This window comes from Myotis myotis, unplaced genomic scaffold (genome assembly GCF_014108235.1).
Source record: "Myotis myotis isolate mMyoMyo1 unplaced genomic scaffold, mMyoMyo1.p scaffold_m19_p_2, whole genome shotgun sequence".
Classification (NCBI taxonomy): Eukaryota; Metazoa; Chordata; class Mammalia; order Chiroptera; family Vespertilionidae; genus Myotis; species Myotis myotis.
The window spans coordinates 196,203,925-196,231,784 of record NW_023416324.1 but is presented as its reverse complement, the minus strand read 5'-3'; the positions used below and the strand labels follow the sequence as shown (position 1 = coordinate 196,231,784).

The following is a 27,860-nucleotide window of genomic DNA, read 5'->3' as shown; positions in this document are numbered from 1 at the left end:
AAGCCAAAGTATGAGAATAAGTAAATTGTTTGTGTAGTTTTATAAGCAAAACCTGTGTCTAAGTCTATAGTTGCCTTTCAGGTAAACAACAGTTTTCTTATGTAATTCAAAACACAAACCCACTGTCATCGTTTTAGGAATAGAAAAAGAAAATAATCTGAGAAAGCTCTGCTTAAACATTTTTAATGAATTGCAAATGGTTAATCCTACTATCTGAACTTGAGCATCAGCCTGCGGACTCAAGGGTCCCAGGTTCGATTCTGGTCAAGGGCATGTACCTTGGTTGCGGGCACATCTCCAGTAGGGAGTGTGCAGGAGGCAGCTAATCAATGTTTCTCTCTCATTGATGTTTCTAACTCTCTATCCCTCTCCCTTGCTCTCTGTAAAAAAAATCAATAATGTGTGTATATATATATATAGATATATAGATATAATTTATTATTTTTAAAATTTAAAAATAAATTTCATAACAAGTGGATTCACCCCAGGATTCCTTCTCAGTGTATCATGTTCGTAGTAATAGAAATTAGCCACCAGAATAACCAGGTTTCATAATGAGAGAGGCAGGCACTTACATTATTCTAATACAGTGCAGTCTTTATTTAAACAAAAAAAGCAAGTGTGTCCTAAATCATGATTGAGAGGTCTGCCGAGAAGAGCCTGGAAAATTACATAGGGACATTGTGTACATTACTGACGGCAACTTTTTTTCAAGCTACCAGTAGACAGGAAATCAAATGTGCGGTAGGTATAAAAAATGACGACGCGGCATATATGAATAGAACCCTTGCAGAATCTCCGAACTACCGATCCCCTTGTTTCTACAGTTAGACCTGCAACACTGAGCACCTGACCCACGCGCATGCCAACCTGCTTAATGTCTGGAATGAGCTCCTGTCTTTAGGTAGATGCCTGTACAACAGGCTTAAACTGAATTAAGGATCACCTTATAAATAATACAGTTCCTGTTCAACTTCAGAACCTAAAAGAAAAATGAACTTAGATTTCTCTTTCCTACAGTCACTTGAGAGCCATTTTCTTTGTATAACATAATTTATCATCCTGTGGACTTTTGAGGAATTGCCAGTTAATTTCTAGACATTTCTCAAGGGCAGGGAGCATTCCCCCTGCTTCTCTTGTATTCATTCCAGCAGATAGATACTGCCTAGGTGTCCAGGGACAGGTTAAGGTCAAAGTGCCTTCAGCAAGTGCACTCACTGCCCTGGAGCACTTAGCTCCTTAGGTTATGATTAGCTGTCTGGATGCCCTCTGGAGCCAAGATTAATGCATTTTTGTATGTCTACTTAAACTTAAAACAATACCTGGCCTCAAGCCAGTGCTCAACAAACATTTGCTAAGTGGACATAGATCGTGACCATTTGTTTATTGGAAATAACCCTACATGGCTTTTAAGGAGACATTGGTGAGCATGTCTTTATGTTGCTATGAGTTAGCCATTTCTACAAGATTAGGAAAAGGCAGGACTACCTGATTTGGTTTGCAATCACATGAAAGGTCAGAGGAAGAAAGTTCACCTAGCTCCATGTCATCTTTGGACAGATGAAGAATGACCAACTACAATGACCTTTCTACCAAGCCCACGCCATTATTTTGGGGCACACATTATTACCTTGAATAATGAACCTGTGCCAATGGATGCTCTCGATATGCACTGCTAGCTCCTTGCGGATGAATGCAGTGTCCATACATCTTTATACTCCCAGAGCCCAGCACAGTTTTAGAACCAAATTTGGATTCAGAACATGCTTATGGCATGGAAGAGGGAATGGCTTAAGTCGTGACTGATCATGTAGCAATCACAACAGGGCCAAGTCCGTCGTAGCTTCTTCTCCTGCTTTTTCTCAGCCCACCCTGAGCTGCTGAGAAGAGACACAGGAGGAGAGGGCCATCATCAGGAGGGAGGACCTTGTTCCCAGGGCCAGGCACGAGCCAGAATGTCACTAAACGCCTCCAAAACCAGAAGGTCTAGTGAAAATCTCTGGCATTCAGTCCTTGGCACCTCCCATTCTGAGATGTGAATACCACCATGTTATTTACCACATTACTAGACTATTGCATTTACAGAGTACTTACAACTGATTGTATTTGCTCTCTGGAGCAGCAGTTCTGAAGGTAGCAAGTACTGTTATCCCCACTGCAGATCAGAGAGCTGAATCACAAAAAAAGGTGAAATAAGCCAAGTGAGATCACACAGCATGCTAGGGTAGATTTCCAACTTTCAGACCTTGTAACACCCTGTTTATTTGTTTGCTTCATGATCCGGTCCTCCCCTTAACTCAGGGGTGGGCAAACTTTTTGACTCGAGGGCCACAATGGGTTCTTAAACTGGACCGGAGGGCCGGAACAAAAGCATGGATGGAGTGTTTGTGTGAGCTAATATAAATTCAAAGTAAACATCATTACATAAAAGGGTGCAGTCTTTTATTTTTTTTAGTTTTATTCCGGCCCGCGGGCCGTAGTTTGCCCACGGCTCCTTCATACAATTGCTTCCAAAAAGTGGCTCAGATCATAGAGCTTTCTAAGTTAAATTGAATGGCAAGCTGCCCCTTGAGGTAGCTGGTAATACCCTGAGCCTGAAAGTCACTGCAGTTTTTCAAGAGCAGGCATTGGACCTTATAACACCTGTCTGCCCTAATCTGCTCTTCAATGCTTCTTTTAACCATCTGCCACCATAGACAATCCTTTCTTAATGAGTGAAAAATACTCCCGGAACTATATTCCAGCATTCCATTTTCCTGTCAGAAAAGTAATTGGGGCTGGCCGATAAACTAGTTTGAAAAATCAAATTTAAATGAGCCAACTTTAAATTTTTAAGAGCCTCATTTAGCATGCAATTAATTTTATGCCTGTAATAAAAAGAGAAAACCCTCCGGTCTTCCTGAAGAATTAAATAGGCTGATAAGGAAATGCTGTGCCTCATGGAAATGAGATAAAATGACTCTTGAACACTGTCCTTTTGGTTACATAATATTATGTACAATACATTCTATTTCAGGGAAGCATTAATTTTACTGAAATTAAATATTTTTTTCTGAATAGTCATAGGAATGTGATAAAATGGTTAGAGTTAAAACAGACTATGGGTTCTAGATTTTATTGTAAGCTCTCTGTCCTTTATATTACCTCTTCAATCTTTATATCTTCTAGTATTTTTGTTTTTCCCAAAAAGAATGGGGAGTAATAGAAATAATAGAGCTCAGCTGTATTTAAGATTCTTCGAACTTTGTTCCAATCAATGAGATGTTGAGTAACGCCCTCACTGGCCAGCCCTTTTATTCCTATTATAACCCATTGTGGCATTGGTTGTCACTTATTTATGATACGTATTATTTTTATGTTTTGCCATGCAATAAATATACCTCCATTCCATTATAAGTCCATTAAGTAATTCAATACATGACATTAGTTGAATTTTTCAAGAAGAAATTCTTAGGCTGCTTTTTATTCTAAACTTTGCTTCCGGACAGTACCACACATGAGTCACTGCAAGGTGATCACTAAGTCTGTATTTTCCAGTGTCGTGGGAATACTAATGCCATAGAGAAAAGAATTTTATTTTTTAAAAAATATATTTTTATTGATTTCAGAGAGGAAGGGGGGGGAGAGAGAGAGAGAGAGAGAGAGAGAGAGAGAGAGAGAGAGAGAGAGAGAGAGAGAAAGCATCAATGATGAGAGAGAATCACTGGTCGGCTGCCTCCTGCAGGTTCCCTACTGGGGATTGAGCCTGCAATCCAGGCATGTGCCCTGACCAGGAATCAAACTGTGACCTCCTGGTTCATAGGTCAATGCTCAACCACTGAGCCACTGAAGCCAGGCTAAGACTTTTCTTTGTGGGGACAAAAATCAGACTTTGACATAGTTTTACAAGGATTTAGGGGTCAAGTAACACATCATTGTATTTAGTGCCTCCTTGAAACTAATTTAATGCTTTTTAATTTTAAAAAAGTAAATGCTTAAAGATAACCAAAATTCAACTCTTTCTAATAGTGCTCATTTTGGACTTTTTCCCTTTGTCCTGCTTCTGTTCCCAGGATTGAAGGGCTCCCTCCAGAGGCTGCAGCTGGAGTATGTGGATGTTGTCTTCGCAAATCGACCAGACAGTAACACCCCCATGGAAGGTGAGTAAAGAAATTTAATAAAAGACTCTGGAGTTCCTGATTCTAGCTTGATGACTATTCCACTCACAGTAGGAAATGAAATGTATTCAGACTGATTTGACTGAATATGAAAAATAACCTTTCCAGTCGATGTCTTTCAGCCTCAATATTTACCTTCAAAGCCAATGCTCAACATCCTGCATCTTCATTCCTTTTTAAAGTAGTTGCAGGCATTGGAATTGTGGCTTCTTCTGGGTACAGTGCTCACTCACTTTTTCCAGGTTATTTTCACTTCTGTGGTTCCATCAACTAAAACAATAAAATTAATTAGAAGGGGAATTTATAACCAAGCCATCTTATTTTGAAGTAGGTCATCTGAATGGCTTCCTATTTTATAATGACTCTAGGTCTGATTAGTTTCCAATCCGTGGAGCCACTATTTAAAATGAGACCCTTCATTGCAATTTGGTTTTTGGTTCTCAAGGAGTTTCAACATTTTATGTTCTTTCTGTTACAACTATTTGAAGACAATATTTTGAGCATCTCCTGTGAAAACTTTCAGGGTATTCCTAAAAACAGATTTTCTTCAATTTGCACTTATTTATGGAACCTACCTAGTATTATTAAGAAAGAAGATAGTTTGGGAGGACAAATTAAAAAGAATGTTCTAGTTAACTGAGGTTTACAATCATGGATTATCACCCAAGGTTAATGAGAATGAAAATATTTGGAAAAAAGAGAGGAAAAAGAATATTCTTGTTATTTGAGGCTTACAGTGTGACATAGATTTATAAATTTCAAAGAATTCAGATAAAGTAATCAACATAAAATTATACTGAAGGTAATTTGTCTTTGATGGTTCAAAAGGTAGTTCACAATCTTGTAATACACCAGGTTCTATAAAGATGTATTCTTGCTATCTGGGTTATAAAAGTTATAAATAAAGTGCATATGAGTTTTTCTGTAGGTTTTTCTGACAAATATAATGTTCTCCTAGCATTTTCTGCTTTCCTGATTCTGAGTAAATTAGGAGCTTACTATAAGCAATATCAATGTTGGAAATTCATGATAATAATCCATGGAAATGACATAAAAACGCATATTTTTTATCAAAGCAAAGAATGAATGTTTGATAAGGCAAATTATAAATGTTTTTGGCCTAAGAAGGGCTTTTTGCAGGGATAATATGGAATCACACTGTTCTCAATGAAACATCAAAACAGAGCACTAAAGTGATTGAATGAGTGAACGTGTCAAAATGCTGTTTAAGCTATGAAAGTCTGAAATTGCTTCCTATTTAAGTCCAGTGACTATTTTACTTTGGAAAAGTATCCTATGCAATTACACCATGTACAGAATAGAACAGCGATTTCCAACCAGTGTGCCACAAGAATTTTTAAAACATACACTGACCTCTTTTCCCCTTAGATTGTCAAATTGAAAAAAAATGACAACAATAGCTATCCAGTGTGACTGAATCAAAAGTATACCTATTTTTTGTCAAACCTGCAAAAAAGTATATTCTTTGGTGTGCCACAGAATTTTAGTAATTTGTTTAGGTGTGCTGTGTTTTGTGCTTTTTTTGAAAGTCAATGATTCCAACCTCACTCCATAAAGTCCTGATCTGAAGGGAGGATCCTGGAAAAGAATATGTTTATACTCTCTACAATTTAGCTACTTGCTCTATTCTCCCTAACACACACACACACACACACACACACACACACACACACACACACACCGGCTTTGTCCTTTCTTGGCATCTTCAGTCAATAGTGAAGGCAGAAGAGATTCAACCCCTATCATTAATGCAACACAAAAGAAGAAAAAATGTGGACCACGTGCCTGGGGTCTGTGGGGCCTCTTCACAAATCTGTGGCTCTCACCAAGCTCAGAAAGGGCGTGTTTTCCCCCTAAGTTACTTTTAGTTAAGAAAAGGGGAGGCAGAGGGAGAACGAAGATGGCCCTGCTCACCCCAGCTGTCAAGTGGAAACAGAGCTGTCAGTATTTCAGGGGCTGTGGGTTTGTGACGCATGTGAATACCCTTCTGTGGGACTGGTCATCTCCCTGGAAGATCGCTAGAGTTGTGACAAAATTTACCTCCATATTCGAAGGGGATGTTGACTCGGTCTCGGGAGAATTCATTTTTATACTCATCTCTTTAAGTTCCTCATTGTGCTGATTGTGCTGCAGCTGATCTGCAATGACATGGGTAGGACTCGAAGCCTAACATTACTCAGCTCTTTAGTCTGGGCAGGTGGGTTACAGACTTGAGCAGCTGTCCCTTAGCAGCATCTCGCATAAACTCAGGGTCAACGAGAATGCTGATTCAATGGGGTGAGCAGAGCCACCTGTACCATTGCTAATCTGGAATTCCCAGGTGAATAAAGACCCTTCAGTCTCTCTCTTACTTTCTGTACAAAATGAAGTAAGAAAGAGAGTAAATGGTTTTGTTAAACCCCTCCCGGGTATGGGTATTTAATGTGTGTAGTGAAAAAAAAAATGGAGTCTTCAATCAGAGGGTGAGGGCACTAGTTTTAAGTGTGTATACTTGGTTGAGTTGCTCAGACTTTCTGTTGCTCAGTTCTTCATTTGGAAAATGGGAAAAATAAAAATACTACCTTCCCTAGCATCCACTGAGGATCCCTGTCCAAGAGTGTTGTAAAAATAATATGAGACAATATAAGCAGAAATGTTTTTATACATTGCAATGCCCTGCACATACATTCTGAAATTGAAATTGTCATTATATATGTTTATACGTTTAGGGATTGATATGCATAATAAGATGTAATAATCGAAGTTTCATCCAGGCACCAAGACATAATTAAATAAAATTTCAAAGAGAGGTGCCCAATCTCCATTTTGTGTACTTGCAAAGGAAATGGGTGAAGTCTGGTTCCATGTCTCTTTCTGCCCCCAACCTTTTATTTTGAAAAAACCTACAGAAAAGTTGAAAAGGTAAACATACAATACTCTTCACATAGATTAACCAGATTGTGCTGTATTTGCTTCTATTTCTTCCTTCCTTGTTCTCTCTCTCTCGTGACATTTCACCCACACTTTCTCCTGTCTCCTGAGAACAAGGCACTCTTCTATGTAACCACAACACAATCCTCACACCCCAGAGCTTTAACATTGATGCACCGCTATTATACAATAAGCAAGCCATATTTAAATCTTCTAAAATGTGCTTCATAGGATTTGTTTATGTTTTGGGGGAGGGCACGTAGATGGGGAGGCAAGCCCAGGATTTAATTAAGAATTCCACAGTGCATTTAGTTGTCATGGCTTTTTCTTCTCTTAGTCTAAAACAGTTCCTCCACCTTCTTTTCTCTTTAATAACATTATCTTTTCTTTTTAATCCAAGCCAGTTGCTTTAGAGAATGTCTCTCAGTCTAGATCTGTCTAGTTGTTTTCCCTAGGATTAAATTAATATTAAGCCTTTTGGGCAAGAAGACTTTTTGGGTCCTTCTCAGTGTGTCCCATTACTGGTCATGTTAAGTTGACCACTCAGTTAAGATGACATCTGCCAGCTTTCTCCACCATGATGGTACCTCTTTGACTTGGTAATTAGTAACATGGGATGTGTTTCTTTGAAACTAGATGGATATCCTGTGTCCCCCACCAACTGATTTTAGCATCCACTGATGATCCCTGTCCACATCCATTATTACAGTGGGGGGGAGGGGGCCACAACCCTTTTCCTTTCATAAGTCAGCGTTCTTCTGTAAAGATGAGCTTTCCTTTCTCTTCCTCCCCCACTCTCAGTTCTGGGACTCTGAAGCCTCCTCACTTGCTTGAAGAATATAAAGGTTGAGACAGAGGAGAGAGGATCTAGGGCATTTCCGAATAAAACTGTGCTATGAGCACCATCCACCCCAGCAGGGTGAGAAGGCTGCCCTTTCACTTCAACCCCGGTTGGGGGTAGGGAGTTTCAAGGCTACTCATACAGTTTAAAACATGATCCCCATGGTTGGGGGATATAGTGGCTTGGGAGCTGACTTGTGTCTGGCAAATCCAGAGGTGGAAAAGTGGGCTGAGCCTCTACTCTAGCGGAATAGCCAGAGGAGTGCTGGGGTGACAGGGAGGGCCTCTGTGTTTGTTTTCCCCTGTGGTGTCATCTTGGGTCCTGTCCTCTAGGTTGTGTCTGAGAAAAGGATGAACACCCAGAGCCAGTAGGAGAAGGGCCTGGAGGAGAAGCAGAAAGTAGAGGAATGAAGACACCAGCCATGCCCCATGTCACTACCCTTTACTGCAGGCTTCTCGTCTGAGCAGGTTCCAGCTAGGAAAGGGAAAGGAATCTGAGTTTGAAATTTTGATTGACATCTATGGAGGCTGTGTTTATAATTTAAAATGATGTCAGGACTGTCTATGGCCCAGACTGGGCAGAAAAGCCATGGGGCCAGTCTGAGTTTTCATCAGGGTCAAGGGACACTTTTCCCCAGTGACTCTAATGAGCCAATGGAAGACTGGAAAAATTAAGTTGTGTTATGATTACATTATCATGAGTCATGCTTGCTCCATATCCTAGTTACATATGTTTAATTACCTAATTTAAATAGATCTGACTTAAATTACATGTGAAGAAAATGAATTCTTCCATTAGTTTCAGAAAAAAAATTGGTTTACTTCATAAGAAAATATCATTATGTCCAAAATAATTAGAAGTTTAGGAAAATCTTGTGTGCTTGATTTAAGTCTCCGCAAATTATAAAATAAGGCACTTGGCCACCTTTATAAAATATATACATTACACATAGACATCCCTCATATCCCACCACTGCTTCCTCCCACAAACCTGCCCTAGGAATCTGGAGCCTTTAGAAAGTGTCGCTTCTCCTTGCGGAGTAATTGTTTGTCAATGTCCAAATACTGGAAAAGATTAGAAACCACAAAAGCTTACCCTCTGCAGTCTGGAATCTTCCATCCTTTCTAAATATGTCCCATTTTTAGCTTTTGCTAATCTGTTTTTAATTCTGAAAGGTGAGCTTGTGTTGTGACTAGCTTCAGTGAAGACAATCATACAAAATTAATGAGAATTAGAGAACATACTTTTAGATGACTTTTTGAAACCCTACTATAGTCAATCCCAAATTTACTTACATAAGAAAATTATTTTTTCTTTAAGGACAAGTGGATGGAAGGGATGGGTAAAGGGAAACAATAGAAAAGGAAAGAAAGTTTTGTGTTATCCATTACTTGGAGAAGGAAGGAAAGTGTATCATTAGCATAGAGATTGGAAGTGTATTTGGTAATGGAATGAACCTAATTACCACCTAGAAGTAAATGTGTTTATCTAAGAAGATGAGAGAGGGAAAAAATTGTCATGAAAAAATAGGCAACAGGCAAAATCTCTTCGTGCAACAGGCCTCTAGTCTATATAATAAATTTATATTAAATTAACATTAATTTAATCCTAAGAAGTCACACAAAACTTAACAAGCAAGTTAAACAAGCCAACTGGTTATCCTGGCTGATAGAGCTATCTATGACCTGCTGCTGCCCCCTGACTGACCTAGTCTCCTGCTTTCTTCCTCTTTCCCGCTGTGCTTCAGTCATATTGAGCTGGATTTCTCCAATAAAGACTTTCAAACCTTTCTGTTCTCAAGTCACAGTCAGAAATATATATCACAATCCAAAACACTCACATACACACACACACACACACACACACACACACACACACACACACACTATATATATATATACACACACACACACACGTAAAAAAAAAACACACACACACACAAAACACACACACACACAAAAAAAAACTTAACAGCAAGCAAAAAAAGGGAGATATAGAGACCAGAAAGAAAATTTTGGGAGATAGAAAAGAATGAAATTCCATCCATTTCCCCTACTCCCTTCCTAAGCACTGGTCAAAAGCCCCTTTCAAAAAACCTACAGAATCTATTTTACATGTCACCTTATAGCACTTAGCATAGCCCGGAGAAGAACATGGCATAGTAAAAATACTCAAATCTAAAACCTGGCTCGTTCATTTATTCATATTCAACTGATATTTAGTGAGTGCCTACTGTACACTAAGCATTGCTCTCAACCCTAGAGAACAACATAAGCAAAGATCCCCACTCTTGAAGGACACATTTATTCTAGCAGGAGAGATAGGAAATAGACAGTAAAATAATAATAAATTAAATTTTATAGAATATTAAAAGGTAATTAAGTGTTACAGAAAAAAAAAAGTAGAGCAGGGTAATGAACTTGGGAACACTCAAGAAAGAAAGGAAGAGGAAGGAAGGAAGGAAGGAAGGAAGGAAGGAAGGAAGGAAGGGAGGGAGGGAGGGAGGGAGGGAGGGAGGGAGGGAGGGAGGGAGGGAGGGAGGGAGGGAGGAAGGGAGACAAAAGGACCAAGGACTGAGCCCTGGGGCTCCCCAACATTAGAAGGTTGGAAGGAGGGAGAGAAGAGTATGGCACCCAAGGAACAGGTGAGGAAAACACATCCAGGAGAAAGAAGTGATCAACCATATCAAAGGCTGTGACAGTTCAAGCAAGTTGAGAACTACGAATCCATTGGTGTTAGTGAAAGGATCGTCAGTAACCTTGACAAGAGCAATTTTGATGAAATAGGGAGTGAGGGAGTAAAAGCCACTAATCTCTGAGTCTCTGTTTTCTCATGTGGAAAACAGCAAGGAAACCTGTTGATTTAGGAAGACAACGTCAAATATTTCTGCCCCTTTCTTCAAAAATAAAAATCACCCAATAAATAGCATACAGAGCAAAGAACTAATATAAAAACTTCCTTTCTAATGAAAGTAGCTGACAACTCAAAACTTGGGACCAAAATATATGAAAATAGAAAAGGAATGGAGCAACTGTAAATGACTTAGAAGAACTGAAAAGATTTATTAAATGTGACCACGAGTGCATCTCTCTCGGGGCCTTGAGTCGTCCCTTCTGGACAGGTCCACGTCCAGCATTCCACCTGGTGGCTTCCCCAGCACGTCCACGTGTTGGTGTGTCGCACCCACGGGGTTTTTACTGGTTGGGAGCATCTATCTAGGGTGTTCCTCAAGCAGCTGCTGGTCTTGAAATTTCTGGAGCTACTATGGTCACAGCGAGTCTTGGCTGTCAGAGTCACCCGAGAGAGATGTCCTTTACCTAAAAGCTACGTGTCCAAGTCAACTCCTCTCTTATACCTGCAGTCCCTGTGTCACTGTCTTCTGGTCCTGATGTAGCCCCCCCGTTTCCAGAACTCTCTTTAAAGCATTTTTGAAAAAAACTATTTTTTAGATGAATACTCAATCTAACCTAGTGGATATAATCTTGGAAGTTCCACGGTTACCCATTTCAAGAACAAAGCATTATGTATGCTTTTTAGTTGTTAGTGCCACGAACGTGGATGCTCTCTGTGGGCGCCTCGCATGTGTGTGCTTCCGCTGGAAGCAGATCAAATCTCCTTTTCTCAGCACGTGGAGTGTTTGTGCAGGCTCGCTCCAACTTTTTCTGTATAAATCATGTGGTTAGGTTTTCTGTTGGAATGAAGTGTCTGCAGTGCCTTCTCACTGTCAAAATCTTCCTGCCAAGGCGGTATTCTGCTGGTTAGCTCAGTTCCCAGTGTGGACCTTAGATTTTTTTTTTTAAGTAAAAATAAGAATCTATACTGACTTCATGTGGCTGTTCTGGTTTTAAGGGATGAGCTATATATAGGCTGTGTGTTTTCTGTACCGATGTGGCGCTTAGTAAATACTTTTGTATCGTAAGTAAAACTTGAGGTGTTTTGCAAGGGAAAAAAAAGTGCCCACAAGTGAGAAGCAGGTTAATTTGCACCACACAACCTGAAATGGTTAAGGCATTAGAGGCACCAATGTTCCAGAACATGGGGCTGAGGTGGGAATTAGAAACAAGGCAGTTACTTAAAAGACTGTTTGGAGCTATTCAAGCTCATGTCCCCATATCTGTAGGCAGGGTCCTGCCTTTCTCCTCCAATGAAGGAGGCAAGAGATACATCAACAGGAGAAATTCAATGAGAAGCTCTAGTCTAAAGGATAGCAGACACAGAGAAAGGTGGGGCCAGGCTTTAAAAAAAAGGTTATGAGACCCCAGACCTCCCCTCTCACTTACCTTCGGGTCACTAACCATGCACTTTCCCCAGGCAAAGTTAAGAGAACATTTCTCTGGCGAAAATTAACCATCTCAGAAAAAAAATAACCTAACAGATACTGACATTGTTGTGAAAGAAAACCCCAGTGGGACAACGTGGCCAGTCCCCTAATTGTTCTAGCTGAGAAGTGCCATCTAAGCACAATTTTAGCGCTTTACTCTTAAACAGGAAAGGAAACCCAAGGATCACCTGACATTCAAAGAAAACCTCCAATATGATAAAAAAAAAAAATTGTTAAAATAGCTCAGTAGAAAAAAAAAACAGAACAATGCAGAGAGATAGGAAAGTTTTAAAGAAGCTGTAATTAATATACTTGGTGAGATAAGAAAAGACATTGCATCAGTGGAATAAGAACAAGATAGAAGAGAGAACAAGAGGAGCATAAAACTGGAAAAAATAATAGAGATTATAAACTATATAGTTAAAAAATTTTAAAAACCGCCAAAACCGGTTTGGCTCAGTGGATAGAGCGTTGGCCTGCGGACTGAAGGGTCCCAGGTTCGATTCCGGTCAAGGGCATGTACCTGGGTTGCGGGCATATCCCCAGTGGGAGATGTGCAGGAGGCAGCTGATCGATGTTTCTCTCTCATCGATGTTTCTAACTGTCTCTCTCCCTTCCTCTCTGTAGAAAATCAATAAAATATATTTAAAAAAAAAAATTAAAAAAAAAAATTTTAAAAACCAATAAAGATGTTGAACATTAAAGTTGAGGGATATTTTCAAAAGTAGGAAATGGACAATAGGAATGAAGAGATGAGAAAATGAAGGTTCTTTCCAAGAAGTCCAATATCAATTCAACTAAAAGATTTCTAGAGAGCACAGGTGAAATGGAAGAGAGGTAGTTAGTGAAAAGACAATACAAGAAAATCTGATTTGAAGAGTATGAGTTTCCCGACTTAAAGTGCTCACTGGATATATCCAGGACAATGACTGAAGACCCACACTGAGGAACTTTAAAATGAAATTTCATAGCTGAAAAAAATTTTTAAAAAAGCATCATAAAATATTCCAGAGATTTAATAGAGTATGCACATGAAGGTTGGAGAATAAAGATTGCCCAGGGGTTTTCAATAACAAAACTGAAAGCCAGAAGACTATGGAGCAAACCTTCAGAATCCTAAGCAAAAAGAATTCCTCACTCTTGGATGGTGGACAAGCTACCAACCAAGAATGAGGAAATAATGTTTTGACTTTTCAATCCCCCAAACACAATTGCTCGGAAGCTACTGGAAAATGTGCTCCACCAAAATGAGAGGATAACGCCACAAAGGGGAAGCCAGGGGATCCAACTCATTAAAGGGAAGAAGAGAATCTCAGGGTGACGGGAATGTAGGTTGTGGCAGGAGGATGGTGGACTCTCCATGGGATGTTACCAGGGGAAGAAAATAAAAAGAAACTGAGTTCCCCACAGCGTGACCATGTGGAAAACTATATTGAGAGATATTTGCTTAAAACACGAAAAATTTAGCTATTGCTCTAAATGAAACTAAGTTAATGAAGGGATTGTCAACTCAAAGAAAAATGAAAAGTAATAGAAGAAAGGAAATTGTAAATCATCCTAAATGGCTCTGCTCAGTAGTGGGCACTAATTACACAATCATTATAATGAAAATACAGAATATTAATTTAATCCTAAACTGAGATGTGAATATATGGGAAAAATAGTGAAGGTAGAAGAATGTATGCATGGAAGCTAAAACCCTCCCTTCCACAAGTCAATAGATAGTGTCTGGAAAAATGTAGACCACGATAGTAATGCATAAATGGTGAAAAATGTAGAGACTGATACCAGAATACATTGTGTATGTTGCAAACGGTATCCTCTGGCATGCAGGCGAAGCATGGAAGGACTATCACTGCTCTTTGTTACAAGCCTTTTCGTTTTGACTTTAAACTATACGTGTTACTTTGACAAAACTAAAGATCAAAACAATAACCACACACATATATATATACACACATATATATATACACACATATATACACACAAATGAGATAAAAATGCCAGTAGTACTGAGCTGTCAGTGGTAATGAGGACCTCATGGCTGTTGAAGTCCAGGCACAGTCCTTGGGGTTTAGAAATACACAATCGATGCTAGTTTTCCTCCCCAAGACTCCACCTTCAGAAGCCCAGCCACTTCTCACACATCCCCCCAGGAGCACGCCTGCACCAGATATCAACTGTCATTTCCCAAACAGGCTGTGCTGAGCCAGACCCCTTCCCTCAGTGGCCGCCAAAGCAGGCTGTGACAGAGAATCCATGGCAGGGTGAGAGAAAACATAATGTCCATTTATCTTATATTTTACTGTTTTTAAAGAGTAATAACAGGGGAGCAGCATGTGGTCACACACACTCACTGCGCAGCCACCTGTGTGAAGTGTGTGATCTCAGGAACAGAAAGTGGTTCCTGCTGGTGCCCAGAGGAGCTCCACGGTGAGCGTCTGGCTCCTTTCACAACCTGCCATGCTCCATCAGGGGCTCCCGGGCCACGGGGCTGGGCACGAGTCTGCCTCTTTCTAACTTGCTGAGTGTTCTCTATGGCTAAGAGCAGCTAGAGCTAGCCTGGTTGCTTTCAAACCCTAGCTCCAACACTCACTAGTTCACCTTAGCTGTGCTTCAATTTTCTCATGTGCAAAACAATCCTATTTCATAATAGACAAACAGGGTAATTGACCATACCTTCACTATGCCTCCCATTAGCTAATCAGCATGATATGCAAATTAACCACCAACAAAGATGGCGGCTAATTTGCATACGTAGACTCCAAGCCGTGGAGTGAAGACTGAAGGCAAGCCGGAGCAGTGAAGACGGAAGACAGAAGGCGGCTCCGGCCAGAGCAAAGGCCTGGGTCCCGGGTGCCAGAGGAAAACTGGTGCCCACAGCCAGGAGAAGGGAAGGCCTATTGCACGAATCTCTTCATGCAACAGGCCTCTAGTCTATATAATAAAAGCCTAAGCAACCATTATGGCGGAATGACCAGAACGACCGGTTGCTATGATGTGTATTGACCACTAGGGGACAGATGCTCAATGCAGGCGCTGCCCCCTGGTGGTCAGTGTGCTCCCACAGAGGCAGTGCCGCTCCGCCAGAAGCCGGACTCATGGCCAGTGAGCGCAGCTGCCACGGCGGGAGCCTCTCCCAATTCCACAGCAGCTCTACCAAGTGGCAAGTATATTATAAGTGCTTAATTAGTGTTATTATAAATATTCCAGAATACCCTCATGTATGTGAGGGAGCACCATAAAATGGGCATGAAAATATACAAAAGTTCAGGGCATAAAGGATGAGGTCAACCTAGGGTTCTGTGTGTAATTTAAGACCAGTCTAAGAGAGGGACTATTCATTACATGTCTTCAGTCACTCGGCCCTTCTGGTTGCTCTTCGTCTCACAACTGGGCACATGTTTCTCTGGAAACACAGGGAAGTGTGTTATGTGGAAAAGGCGGCTGTGGGAGGGTGAAGAGAGTTGGACAAGCCACAGAGTAAACATGAGGCATTTTCCTTCCAGGTCAGTTTTACTCAAAGATTTGTCAAGGAAAATACTATTATTGTTTTAAAGTCAAGGCTTTATTATGGTATAGAGCCAAAATTTGCATAAATTTTTATGCAAAGTCAAAGTCGCCTAATAACATTTTCTTTTGTGGCGCTGTAGTGGATCATGTGGTAAACATAATCAGGAAACAGTATCTTTGCTCAGCTGGTGTGGCTCAGTGGTTGAGCATCGACCTATGAACCAGGAGGTCATGGTTGGATTCTGGTCAGGGCACGTGCCTGGGTCCCCAGTAGGGGGCTTGCAGGAGGCAGCCAATCAGTGATTCTCTTTCATTATTGATATGTTTCTATCTCTCCCTTTCCCTTCCTTGCTGAAATCAATAAAAAATATTTTTTTAAAAAGAAACACTATCATATTAAAAAGAAAAAAAACTTGCTAAGTCCTCCCTTAGCAGAAGATTCTAATGGAAAAAATAAGGGAAAACAGACATGCTTGGGTGAGGGATGGAGGAGAATCTCAGAAATGGAAAAGAAAGCCCCAAAGAAAGTGATCAAGGGTTCCAGATACAAACACGCAAAGCGTGAAGCGGAAACTAGATACGAGGAAAAGAATGCTGAGCATCCCAGGGTAGACCTGGACGGGCCAGCCTCCTCCACAATGGCTCTTTCCATGACTGTTGCTCGGCCACTCCTGGGCCTGCCTTACATATTAACATACAGAGCAACAGGTGCCTCGTTGTAGTTCCTCTTTACCAGGCAGTTTGCTCCTGAACAGCATCCATTCCACCATCTCAGGTTTTGAAAGTGCCTTTTGGTTAGTTACCAGGTTCCTCCCAAACGTAGATAAGCTCTGCAGAGCCGAATGGATCTGGGGCTGCCAGGAAGCCACATCTGCGGAAGGGTAGAGTTTTTGATATCATTAAGATGAGGATAGCGTCTCCTTCCAGATGTCTGCCACAACAAGGCCAGCTCTACACTTTGCAAGAAGCAATATCAATTGCTTCCTATTACAGCATGAAGTTAGATTTGCCAGTAGAAAAATCTCATTAGGATAAATATTTTCCCCTCGTATCAATCCTCTGCCAAGTTGCCTCTTTAATCTTTCATCCACAAGATAGAGTTTCTTTTAAAATAAAGTTAAAAGCCTATCCCAAGCAGCTGATACACAGACAGTTGTATAAATGTTAAAAGCTGCAGACAGGATAATAGAATAAGAAGTTTCAAATCAAGATTCTGCATCCGCCTGTCTAACCAATGATGGTGACCTTCACACAATTGAAAAGATCAGAAATGTGAGGCTTGAGTCAGATATCTGCAACGCAATGACAGATGTTCCCAAGTATAAAAATAATTGTTCCATTAATAATGGATATAGAGCCGAAACCGGTTTGGCTCAGTGGATAGAGCGTCAGCCTGCAGACTGAAAGGTCCCAGGTTCGATTCCGGTCAAGGGCATGTACCTGGGTTGCGGGCATATCCCCAGTAGGAGATGTGCAGGAGGCAGCTGATCGATGTTTCTCTCTCATCGATGTTTCTAACTCTCTATTTCTCTCCCTTTCTCTCTGTAAAAAATCAATAAAATATATTTAAAAAAAATAATAATAATAATGGATATAGAAATATTAGGTGCCACATAGAACTTGTGAGGTTTGGTTAAATTAATATTTTAGTATCTCAATGAACATTTGGAAAACCATTCCTTAATGAGTGTTTTACGTAATACGTTTCCTTTTGACATGCCCAAAGGTTTACTTCCTCACTTGATAGAGATATTTTAAACCTCTACATGTGGGCATGAAATGCATAAGTACAGATGAAGAGAAATGGGAAAAGATATGTTTCATTTTGTTTGAGCATGGGCATTGGTGGGTGAGGCTGGTTTTAGAGGAGGAGTGAAAACCTGGTTTCATCAAGTTTTTAATTTCTCGGAGCCTCAATCTCTTTGAATATAAAATGAAAATGTTATAATAGCACCTCATTGTTCTGTAGTAAAGCTTAAATGCAATCATGTTGATAAAACTCCCTGCACATAGTAGACACTCGTAGAGTTAGCTCTTTCCCTATCCCTCTGTTGTGGGTGTGCCCAACCAAACCCAGTCTAAGCACAGAGGAAATTGTTGGTTGTCAGCCCAGAAGTCACCCCTCCCTCTCAGGTACCCAGATTTTCATGTAAGTGACTATGCTTCCCCCAAACTGCCAACTGGCCCAGAGGGAGGCCACTCCCCTCTCCCCTTGCTGGACCTCAGTTCCAAGGTGAGTTCTGGGTTGTGTTAAGCCAATCAGCTCAGAGTCACTGGTTCATGTGAACGAAACAGCCCAATCAGAGTGAATGTCAGGAGTCTTGGATTGCTGAGGCACACAGCCCTGGACAGAGATGGACAAGGAATCAGGTGGCCACAGATGCTACTGCCAGCCACCCTGATGCCACAGGGAATCCAGCCCTGGATAGCAGAGCACAGAGCCAGGAAAAAGGTGGTCCTCAGTGACTTGGAATAACCAACTCTGAAGCACATATTACGATCTTTGCCAATAAATCTCTTTTATAATTTAAGGACTTTCAATTGAGTTTTCAATAACTTATTCCATTAAACAAATCCAAAGCACCACTGATATATCAAGAAGTTTGAGACATCCTCATTTCTAAGAAAAACAGCAGCCCAAATTGCAAGAGGATCACAAAATAAAAAGCTAATCTCAAAGATGTCATCTTTCGATTTTTTATATATTATGACTAAATGAGAGATCTTTATAACTAATATCACATCTTTCTATGTGTTACTGATAGGTTTTATTGCCATATACCAGAATACCTTTCACCATAATTGTTTCATCAATAAATTTGTTCTATCAAATAAAACTACACAGCAGGTGAATTTTCTCATTTATTTCTGCATACGTTCTGTAGATTATGCATCCTGAAACATTCACTAAGAAACGTTAGGTTATTGAAAATCAGGTGTTCCTGGGAATGTTATCTATGGCAAAGATCAACAATTGTTATCACCTGCTTTGAGAATTTTCTAGGTCACTGCTATAGACTGAATGTTTGTGCCCCCACCCCCACCCCAAAAATTCCCATGTTGAAACCTAATCCCCAGTGTGATGCTATTAGGTGGTGAGGCCTTTGGTAAGTGCTGAGGGCATGAGGGTCGGGCCCTCATGAATGACATTAATGTGCATATAAAAGAGACCCCAGAGAGCTCCCTCGCCCCTTCCACCATTTGAGGACACAATGAGAAGCTGTCTACGAACTAGGAAGAGGGCTCTCACCAGACCCTGAATCTGCCAGCACCTTGATCTTAAATTTCCCAGCCTCCAAACCGGGAGACATTAATGTTTGCTGTTTAAGTCACTTACGGTATTTCTGTGATAGCAGCCCAAAACAAATGAAAACAGCCATATTCTACAATGAAATTTGTGGCTTAATTGACAAGAGCAAAACTTCAAAAACTTGAGAAGGAAAGAGAATCCTTTTCCAAATATTAATTTTTTCATTTATGTCAGAGAGATAGCCCATATCAGGAGAAGACCCATGTTCAAACTTTAAACAATTGACCAGTGACATTGTCAAAGGAAACCCCAGGACACTAACATAGATTCCTACAATCCACCAATGATACAACTTTAAGCTTCACAGATGACGACGTAAGTCAGGTGTCTAGGAAATGTACACAACCCTGGAATTTTAGTTCACTTAGATTTGTTTATATTTGTCCATTTGTTGCCTTGCTTCAGACAAAATTTAAGGCAATGGGGTTTACTTACTCTCATTTTGAATGTCTCTAAATGAATTAGAATTAATTCCACTGTTCATAAATCTTAAAGAATTTGGTATATGGAAGAATAGCACTGTACTCTATATTCACCTTGAATGCTACCTCCTTTTAATCGGGACAGAAATGATCTGATTACATAATTTAATTGCTACCATTTAGTATTAACCAAACATAGCAATTGCAAACTGATATTTTGGAATCACCAGGTTTTAATAAGAAATAGTGGGGAGCATGTTTAGATTATGTTGGAGGATAAGGTACGATTTTATGATACATATTCGAAATAATTATTTCTTGGAGTGTTAGCAGGCAATAGTTGGTCTAGGTGAGCTGCTGGAAAGACTGGGTAGAGATAAGATGATTACAAAGAAATAATAAAGACAGAATGGTATTGAAAGATAAGAAAACTGTGTCATTGCCTCAGGCAAGTCGCTTGGCCATTCTTATCTAAATGTGTAATGGACAGTTGCTCTCTTGCTAGGATTGAAGGTACCTATCTGGTGGAGGAAGAAATAGCATAGCCCCGTCCCCCCCCCCCCCCCCCACTACCACTGCCCCTCCTCTCCCACTAGGAAGAGTTGAACAAGGATTGAGCAGAGTCTTCAGGACAGCCTGTGCCTGTCTGTGCAGAAGTCACAGCAAGTTCAGGCTCTTACTATGGGGAACTGTTCTTATTTGCATGTTCTGCAAATGGAATTTTCTGGAGTTTTATTCAGTTTGAGATAAGGTAAAAGATGGAGGGGATGGGAGGCATGACATGGGGAGGTAGGGATATGCCACAAACTCAAACAAGTCCAATTAAATTGTCTCTCAACCTTAACTTTCACCCATTTATTCTTTCAAGACAAGGGTTGGACTAAAGATGGCCAAACCTTTTTTACCAGTCCTACATCGATGATCTAACCTCACTTTGAAACTTATGGGTACTTACCAACTACTGATTTTGTTCAGGGCCTTTGAACTTTGGGTAAAAGTGAGACTAAAAGTGTCCCATCTGAGCAATATCAAAGGCTCAGCTCAAACTGTCAAGGGTCGGGGAAAACCCGTGTGTGGCAGAGCAGAGGTAGAGGGCCCTGTGCCCTTTGGGGAGGGTTCTCTCGGGGGAGCAGCAGGGTGAGGACACTGTGTTGTCCTTGGAGACATCATAAAGCTCCACATGTAACCCTTTCTAGTCTCTTGAATCTGGGCTGTTGTGATCCAGAATCATCTTGGCTGACATCCTGATCTTGTAAAGGAATCTCTTGTGAAGATCACTCCTTCTCTAAGCTTCAACAGGTCAGACGCAGACACAAGCCCTCTTAAAGCACTCTTTTTCAAAGGGCTGTCAGATTTGAAGTCTTTCTTCCAGGAAGCAAAAAGATAGCTCACATTGCTTGTCATTCAAATGCATCATGAACTATAGTCAGCAGCATATTAAATGCAAAGGGATGGGTATAACCACACACAAGGCATCACACATTCACAAATACACAGTGGGATCAATGTTCCTTTTCTGTCCCCATCCCACCTTCTCCCACAGTGTACTTTGCACAAAGCCCTCAAGGTGACAATCACCAAACTGTAGAGCTACAAGTGGCCATACAGACTATCTCCTGAGAACTTGCCCACATGACTACCTTCCTGAGCCTCAGCTTCTTCATCAATAAAATGGGGATTAAACTATAACCCATCTAAACAGTTATTATATTATAAAGATTGGTTATGTGCTCAATTAATAGCAATCTGCTCATTTGTTTTGAAAAAACTGAGACCCAGGAAGGTTGAGCAATGTGCCCAAGTTAGTGACAATGACAGGACAGAGTGGTCTCCTCAGTCCTGGTGTGTGCCCTGCAGGACACACGGAGCCAGGCTTTCCTCAGCCAGTCGGCAAGCCTTAAGGCTAAGCATGGTGCCACTTCACTGATGGGTCTGAGTTTCCATTCCTGTGAGGAAGGGTAGTCCTCTCTCTCCAGACCCTCAGCTGAGCACCGAGGGAGGATTCAGACTGATAAAGAACCGAGAAGGAACCTCTAAGCCACCGAGAGGCACGGTCATAAACCAGTACCGCCACAAGCTTCTGAAGTTAAGTAAGTACAGAAACAAGTCGAGGTAGATAAATAAGAAACAAACAGCTGGTTTGGAGTAAAAATTGTGCCCGGGTCTAGACCTGGTTTTTCTTAGTGTTCACAACAACTCCTCTGATGAAACCAAGTCTCTGCATTCTCCCAGGGCCCCAGCTGCCACCACCTCCTCTCCTCTCAGAAAAGAAAGGATCTAAGAGCAGGAAGATTGAACCACAGGCAGGACATTGCCAATAGGCAACCACCTTAGATCACTAAAGATGGCAATTTCATTTAGTTAAACCTAATATGTATGAATTAACCTATGGCACGTTAGTGCTTGAAAGTGGTGCCTTTGCTTGTTAGGGAACCTTTTTTCTTTTTTAGATTGTAAAAGTATGATAACACACATTTACAGAAACATGGAAAATACAGAGCAAAATCACATAATTCCACTATATAGTACAATTATTATTTTGTGTATTCACTCTCGGCACTTTGTAGGCGTATTTGAAATATGTATAAGAGTCAAGCTTTGATTGTGCCTTAAAACAATGAACTCCTAGCCTCTACTTCCTCTTCTCAAGTGAGAGGAAACTGCACTGGAATATCTGAGGTTTCTTTTGTTTTTATTATGTTGTGTCCCTTTGGCCAGATGAACTTGAGTACATTTTATTTGATCAAAACATTAATTTCTGCACATTTGTATTTTCAGTCCTTATGGTTTATTGTTCATGCAGTAAATCTACTTGCTGACAACTTTCAAAGTTCTAGGGAACATTTCCCATGAACAAAGGGTTAATGAAAGCAACCTATTTTTGTATGAAAGCCATTTAAAAAAATGTTTATCAACAAATTTTTTCACTCAAAATAAATAGTTATATTAGAGCCTTTAGCATCAAATACACATTTTAAAATATGAATGACCTACATTACTGACAGAAGAATGTCAACATTATTTTTTTGTAACTAAAATGTTAGAATCTGAGCCTATTGGAGAAGAAACAATCAGGGCCACATCCTGCTTCTTGTTACCCAGTTTGTGTTACTCTTTTAGATTCGCAAATTGGTCTACACACATTATCTCCTATGAAGCTTGGAAAGGATTCCACAGGATCAATAGCATCCTCACCTTACAGATGGGAAATGGAATCCTCGGGGAAGCAAAATGGACTGGTGGCATTTACAGCAGGCCAGTGTGTGCTGGGTTCAGGGAGTAAGAGCTGCCTGTGGCCTGTGGGTTAAAGAACAGTTAACAATGCTTTCAACTTGGAAAGAGGTACACAGGGAAGATTTAACAGTTTTTCAATAGTTTAGACAGTATTTCTCAAACTTTGAGATTTGAGAGCTGATGAAAATATTACAAAGGCCCAGGCTCATTGAAGTGGGATAGGACACGCACCTCTGCATGTTCATCAGATTACTCAGGTGATCCTGATTCATATCAAAGCGTGTGTGTGTGTGTGTGTGTGTGTGTGTGCGCGCGCGTGCGCGCGCGAGGAAGAGCTACAGAGAGAAAGAATGAATGCATGTCACGGTGACTATCTGTTTACATATCTACTAAAGCAAATAACTAAACTAAAGCTTAAATTATAGCATGGCCCATTCAGATTGCATGAAAGCTGAAAGGAAATGTGGGAGGAAGTCTACAGCCACTGAAATGCTACTTGGGAATGGTATGAAGCAGTGGTTCTCAAACTTTGTTCTGCACCAGAACTGCTTGGAGGGCCGGTTAAAACACCGACTGCTAGGCCCTACCCACCCCCAGATTTTGTAATTCAGTAGGTCTGGGGTAAGACCCTAGGAATCGCCTCTCTAACAAGTTCCCAGGGGCTGCTGATGCTGCCACACTTTGGGAGCATTGGTGCAGCCCCTCAGCGGGTCCCAAGCCCAGCCTGCCCACCAGAATCCTCAGGGAGGGCTTTTTAAAGTGTTGATGCCAGGCCTTACCCAGAGATCTGATATAATAGGACTTCGGTGGAGCCCAGATAGTGTCATTTTAAGCCCAGATAGGGCAGTCAGGGTTGAGAACCACGGAGCTAAGGCTTCCTGGAAGAGCAAAGCAGGTCACATTCAGTCCTGGGTTGCCAGATTGAGTCAGTCGGTCTCTGTGTTCTTTGCAAGAAGCAGGTGAATGCAATCTACTAAATGATCTTCCTAATGTCTTTCTCCCTGCTCAGAATCCATGCTCTGACCAGATGCTTTTAAAAAGCATTTCCATGATACACAATTAAAACAGCAGACCCAAATTTTTTTCTTAACAATGCTGCCCTCTAGTGTCCTTAAGTAGTCAAATAACGTAAAAACCCACCTCAGCCATCAGTATGCAATATCCTATTATCACAATACTTGGGGGATTTTTCTCTGACATTAAAAAGAAATTTAATGTACGTTAAATTAAATTTTATTTTCTGGCAACATGAATCTCCACCTGCGGCCTCTCGGTTCTCCCATAATTTCTCCCTGCAGCCTCCTCCAGGATAAGAACCCCTGGTTAAGCTTTTACTACAAATACAATTAAACTGAAAAGTAGAGCCCTGGTCCTTCTCTCTTTCTATACATTTTATTGTTAAATAATTTATAGGGACAATTACAGGAGCAATTTGTGATATTATTATCAGTCCATGTGGTTCTAAAGACATCCTTTCCCCCGAACTTGGTGAGACGTGCCTTCATCCAATAAAGGCAAAATGAGAAGAAAAGAGGAAGCTAGCTCAGTTCACATGGTCCATTTTTACAATTTTCGTTGTCCTTTGGCTCTTTTTCAAATTGTAATACTGCAATAAGTCAAACTGGATACTATTTCCATTATAGACTGTTCTCAAAGATAATGATTTTGCTTCTGACAAAGAAAAAAGCACTCCTGGAGTTCTCCTTTCAGTCTTCCACCAACCTTGTCTCTGTGGGGTCAGAGGCCAAACAAATCGGGGAGAGAGAAATCACCAGCAGCTTTAGTGCTGGGACACTGGAGCGTCTTCATAGGCTCTTCCACACTCAGAACTATGTGTCCTCTCCTTTCCCTCACTTCTCACCCACCTCATTTTCACTTGACTGATAGTTCATTGCGAATAGAATTCATCAAACAGGAGATCCCATGTCTCCCATGATGAGTTCTACAAACCTCCTGGGTCCCACTGTGTTGGTAGACATGTCCTTCTCCCCCGCCCCCCCCATGTTGCCCTGCTCCATCTCACTTTAACAAGTCTCCCTCTCTCTTCTTTTTTCCCCCAATCCCCATCCCATATCATCAATAACTCCGCTTCTAGATCACTTCCAACATCATACAAGTTTATTCTTATATCTTCCATCTTTAAAATAAAACTTTCATCCGGCCGGCGTTGCTCAGTGGTTGAGCATAAACCTGTGGCCAGGAGGTCACGGTTCAATTCCTGGTCAGGGCACATGCCCTGGTTGCAGACTTGATCCCCTGGTAGGGGGCAAGCAGGAGGCAACCAATCAATGATTCTGTCTCATCATTGATGTTTCTATCTCTCTCCTCCCTTCCTCTCTGAAATCAATAAAAATATTTTTTAAGTAAAAATAAAACTCTCCTTTGACCCTAAGGGCCCCTTCAGCTACTGCCCTCTTTGTTCCATTCACTTCCAAACTCAGCCTACCCAGGTTGCCTCTCAAGTCTTCCCTTTCCCACGCCCGTTCTTCCATCAGCTGCAGCTTGGCCTTGGTCTTATCACACCACCGACAATGAAGCTGCTCTTCTCATGCTCCACAATGACCTCCCTGTCATGTGGCCAAATCCAATGGACACTGTTAGGGGCCCTTTGGACTTAAATGCTCACGGTGTTCCAGTGTATTGGCACAGCCCCTTCTCGGAGCATTCCCTGCTCTTGATTCTGAAACAGTTCCCCCTCTGGCTTCCTTCCTGCCCCTCTGGTTGCTGATGACCCTGACACCACAATGTCCAATCTCCAACCTCTGGGCTGGCTCTTAAAACGTCTTCTCTCTTCCCTCTGCAGATTCCCCTTACATAATCTCACCTACTTCCATGAATCTAAGTATGAGTAATAGACAGGTAACTAATAAACATATCACCTCCAGCCCACATTGCTTACTGTGTCATTCATTCAGTTATCTGCATACGACATCTCTCCTGGTAATATGTTACAGGCATTTCCATTTTTTTTGCATGTCCAATGAGGAACCATTGATTCCCCCCTTCCCCCCCAAAAAAACAAAAAAACCAAAAACCTGTTCCCCCTCAGTCTCCTTCACTCTAAGTGCCAGATACCTATGACATTGCCTTGATTCCTACCTTTCCCTAACCTGCCGCATTCAGTCCATCTGCAGGTCTTATGGATTCTTCCTCTAAAGTATATTTGCATCCATCCATTTCTCTATTCCACCACCCTATCCCGAGCCATCCTTGCCTCCTATCTGGAATATTGCAATACCTTCCTCAAGATCTTCCTGCTTCCTGCAATCCTCCCCCTGGGATTCTTCATGCAGTCAGAGAGAGCATTATGAAACAGAAACACATCCTGTTATTCCCTTACCTAAAAATGTTAATGATTTCCCATTAAACTTTGAATAACATACAAATAACATAGTTTTCCCTCTGCCAACTTCATCTTTTATCTCTGTCCTCTTTCCTTACTAGATCCTGCCACAATGGCTTCCTTCTGGTGGCTGGAACTCACTAAGTTGTGCCTCGGGGCCTTTGCACATGCTGTTCCATTTGCCTGGAGGTTGTGCTGCCCCTGTTCTTACCAAAGCTGGCTCCTTTTTATTTTTCAAGCCTACACATTACTCCTCAAGAAGACCGTCCTTGCCTAACCAAATAGGTCTTTCCTCTCATTCTCTATATCCGCCTGCTATTTGTTTACTTCATAACACTTCAAATTTTGTAATTACTTACTTGTTTACATCTCCATCTTCCCCTGAGTACAGGAGGTTTGTATGTTCTACACATGGATGAATCCAGCCATTGGCACAGTACCTGGCAGCTATTAGGCTTTTAATCCTGTGTGTTAAATAAGTGAATAAAGGTACTCCCAGCCTCCACCCCACCTTACCTGCTCAGGTCAAGGTCTCAATGCTGGCCATGTGGCCAAGCCGCGCAGTGTTCTGTGCTCATCTCACTGACTACAGACTAGAGACAGGGGAGCATCTTGGGGTTCATTTTATTCTCTGTGAGCCTCATCAGTGTTTACCTATAGGTGTGTTTCACCACAGTATCCCCAGCACCCAGCTCAGCAGACACTTAATACTGTTGATTGAATGAACTCCTAAGCTCAATGAAACCAGATGGGGAAGGAAATGGAGTGGTACGCTAATGGTGATGTCAAAACTCTGAATACTTCTGGGGCAGAAATTTTAAAAATGGCTTCAACTTCCAGAAATGTTTATCATTCCATTTGCATAATAAAAGAAAAACATGTTGTATAACTTTTGCTTTATAAAGGGAGAATAAACTTCCTAGTTTCCGTTGCTGAGTTAGTTTAGCTTATAAGCCAAATTCTACCTCTGTTGGTTAGAAATGGTGAATAAAAACTTTCCTGTCTTCCAAAGAAAGACACCAACCAAGGGCAATTTAAAATGGTTTACATAAACCAAGCAAGGAAGCTAAGACCCTAATCCTTCTGCCTCATTCAAAATCCTGTCCCCTACCAATTTAGACAGTGCTGTTTATGAGAAATAAAATAAGAATACATCCACCTCAACTCGACTTTGATTCTTTTGAAGGACATTTAACCCATAGGTATTAGTGGGACACAGAGAAGCTGAAGTCTGCACCCCTTGAAAATGCCAGTTGATGTCGCTTCCTGGGTGTTCGGCTGACCTGCTTTGCAGAAGAAATCCAACCTCGAGTGTGACTTTTCACTCAGTTGAACTTGAGGCTCTGCATGCTCCCTGGTTCTGCATCCCATCGGGCTGGTGCCAAGAGGATTAACTTGGCTCCACCTCTCCGGCAAAGTGATTCATTGTCCAGTTTAGGAAATGTAATGTCAGGCTGAGAGAGGCTGATGAGCAAACTGGGTGGGGCTACACACAGCCCCCCCCCCCCCGCCACCACCCCCAGGGAAATTCATTACTCGGGTGTCTTAGAATAAAGTTTGGTTCAAAGTGGTCAAGAACAAGGAGTGCCATTGTGGGCTGGGAGCCACTGCGGGCTTCAGCTGTTTGCTCAGCATTTAATATGTTTATCTTTCTGCTAAATACGTTGCTGTTGAGTCATCTCTATTATACCACCACCCTGTGTGAGGCCCAGCTCTGCAAACCCAGCACACAGCGGCCGGCCTTCTATCCTCAGCGACCTTACGTTCTACAAAGTCAAAACAAAGGCT

The 27,860-nt window shown here is 41.3% G+C and overlaps 1 protein-coding gene across 1 annotated transcript in view; it reads left to right on the top strand.

The window, feature by feature from the left end:
- Positions 1-27,860, top strand: part of KCNAB1 (potassium voltage-gated channel subfamily A member regulatory beta subunit 1) — a 203,854-nt gene that overhangs the window by 150,215 nt on the left and 25,779 nt on the right. Inside the window, exon 8 of the mRNA XM_036349319.1 lies at positions 4,053-4,139. Coding sequence (XP_036205212.1) covers positions 4,053-4,139 — 87 coding nt within the window. The remainder of the gene's footprint in view (positions 1-4,052; positions 4,140-27,860) is intronic.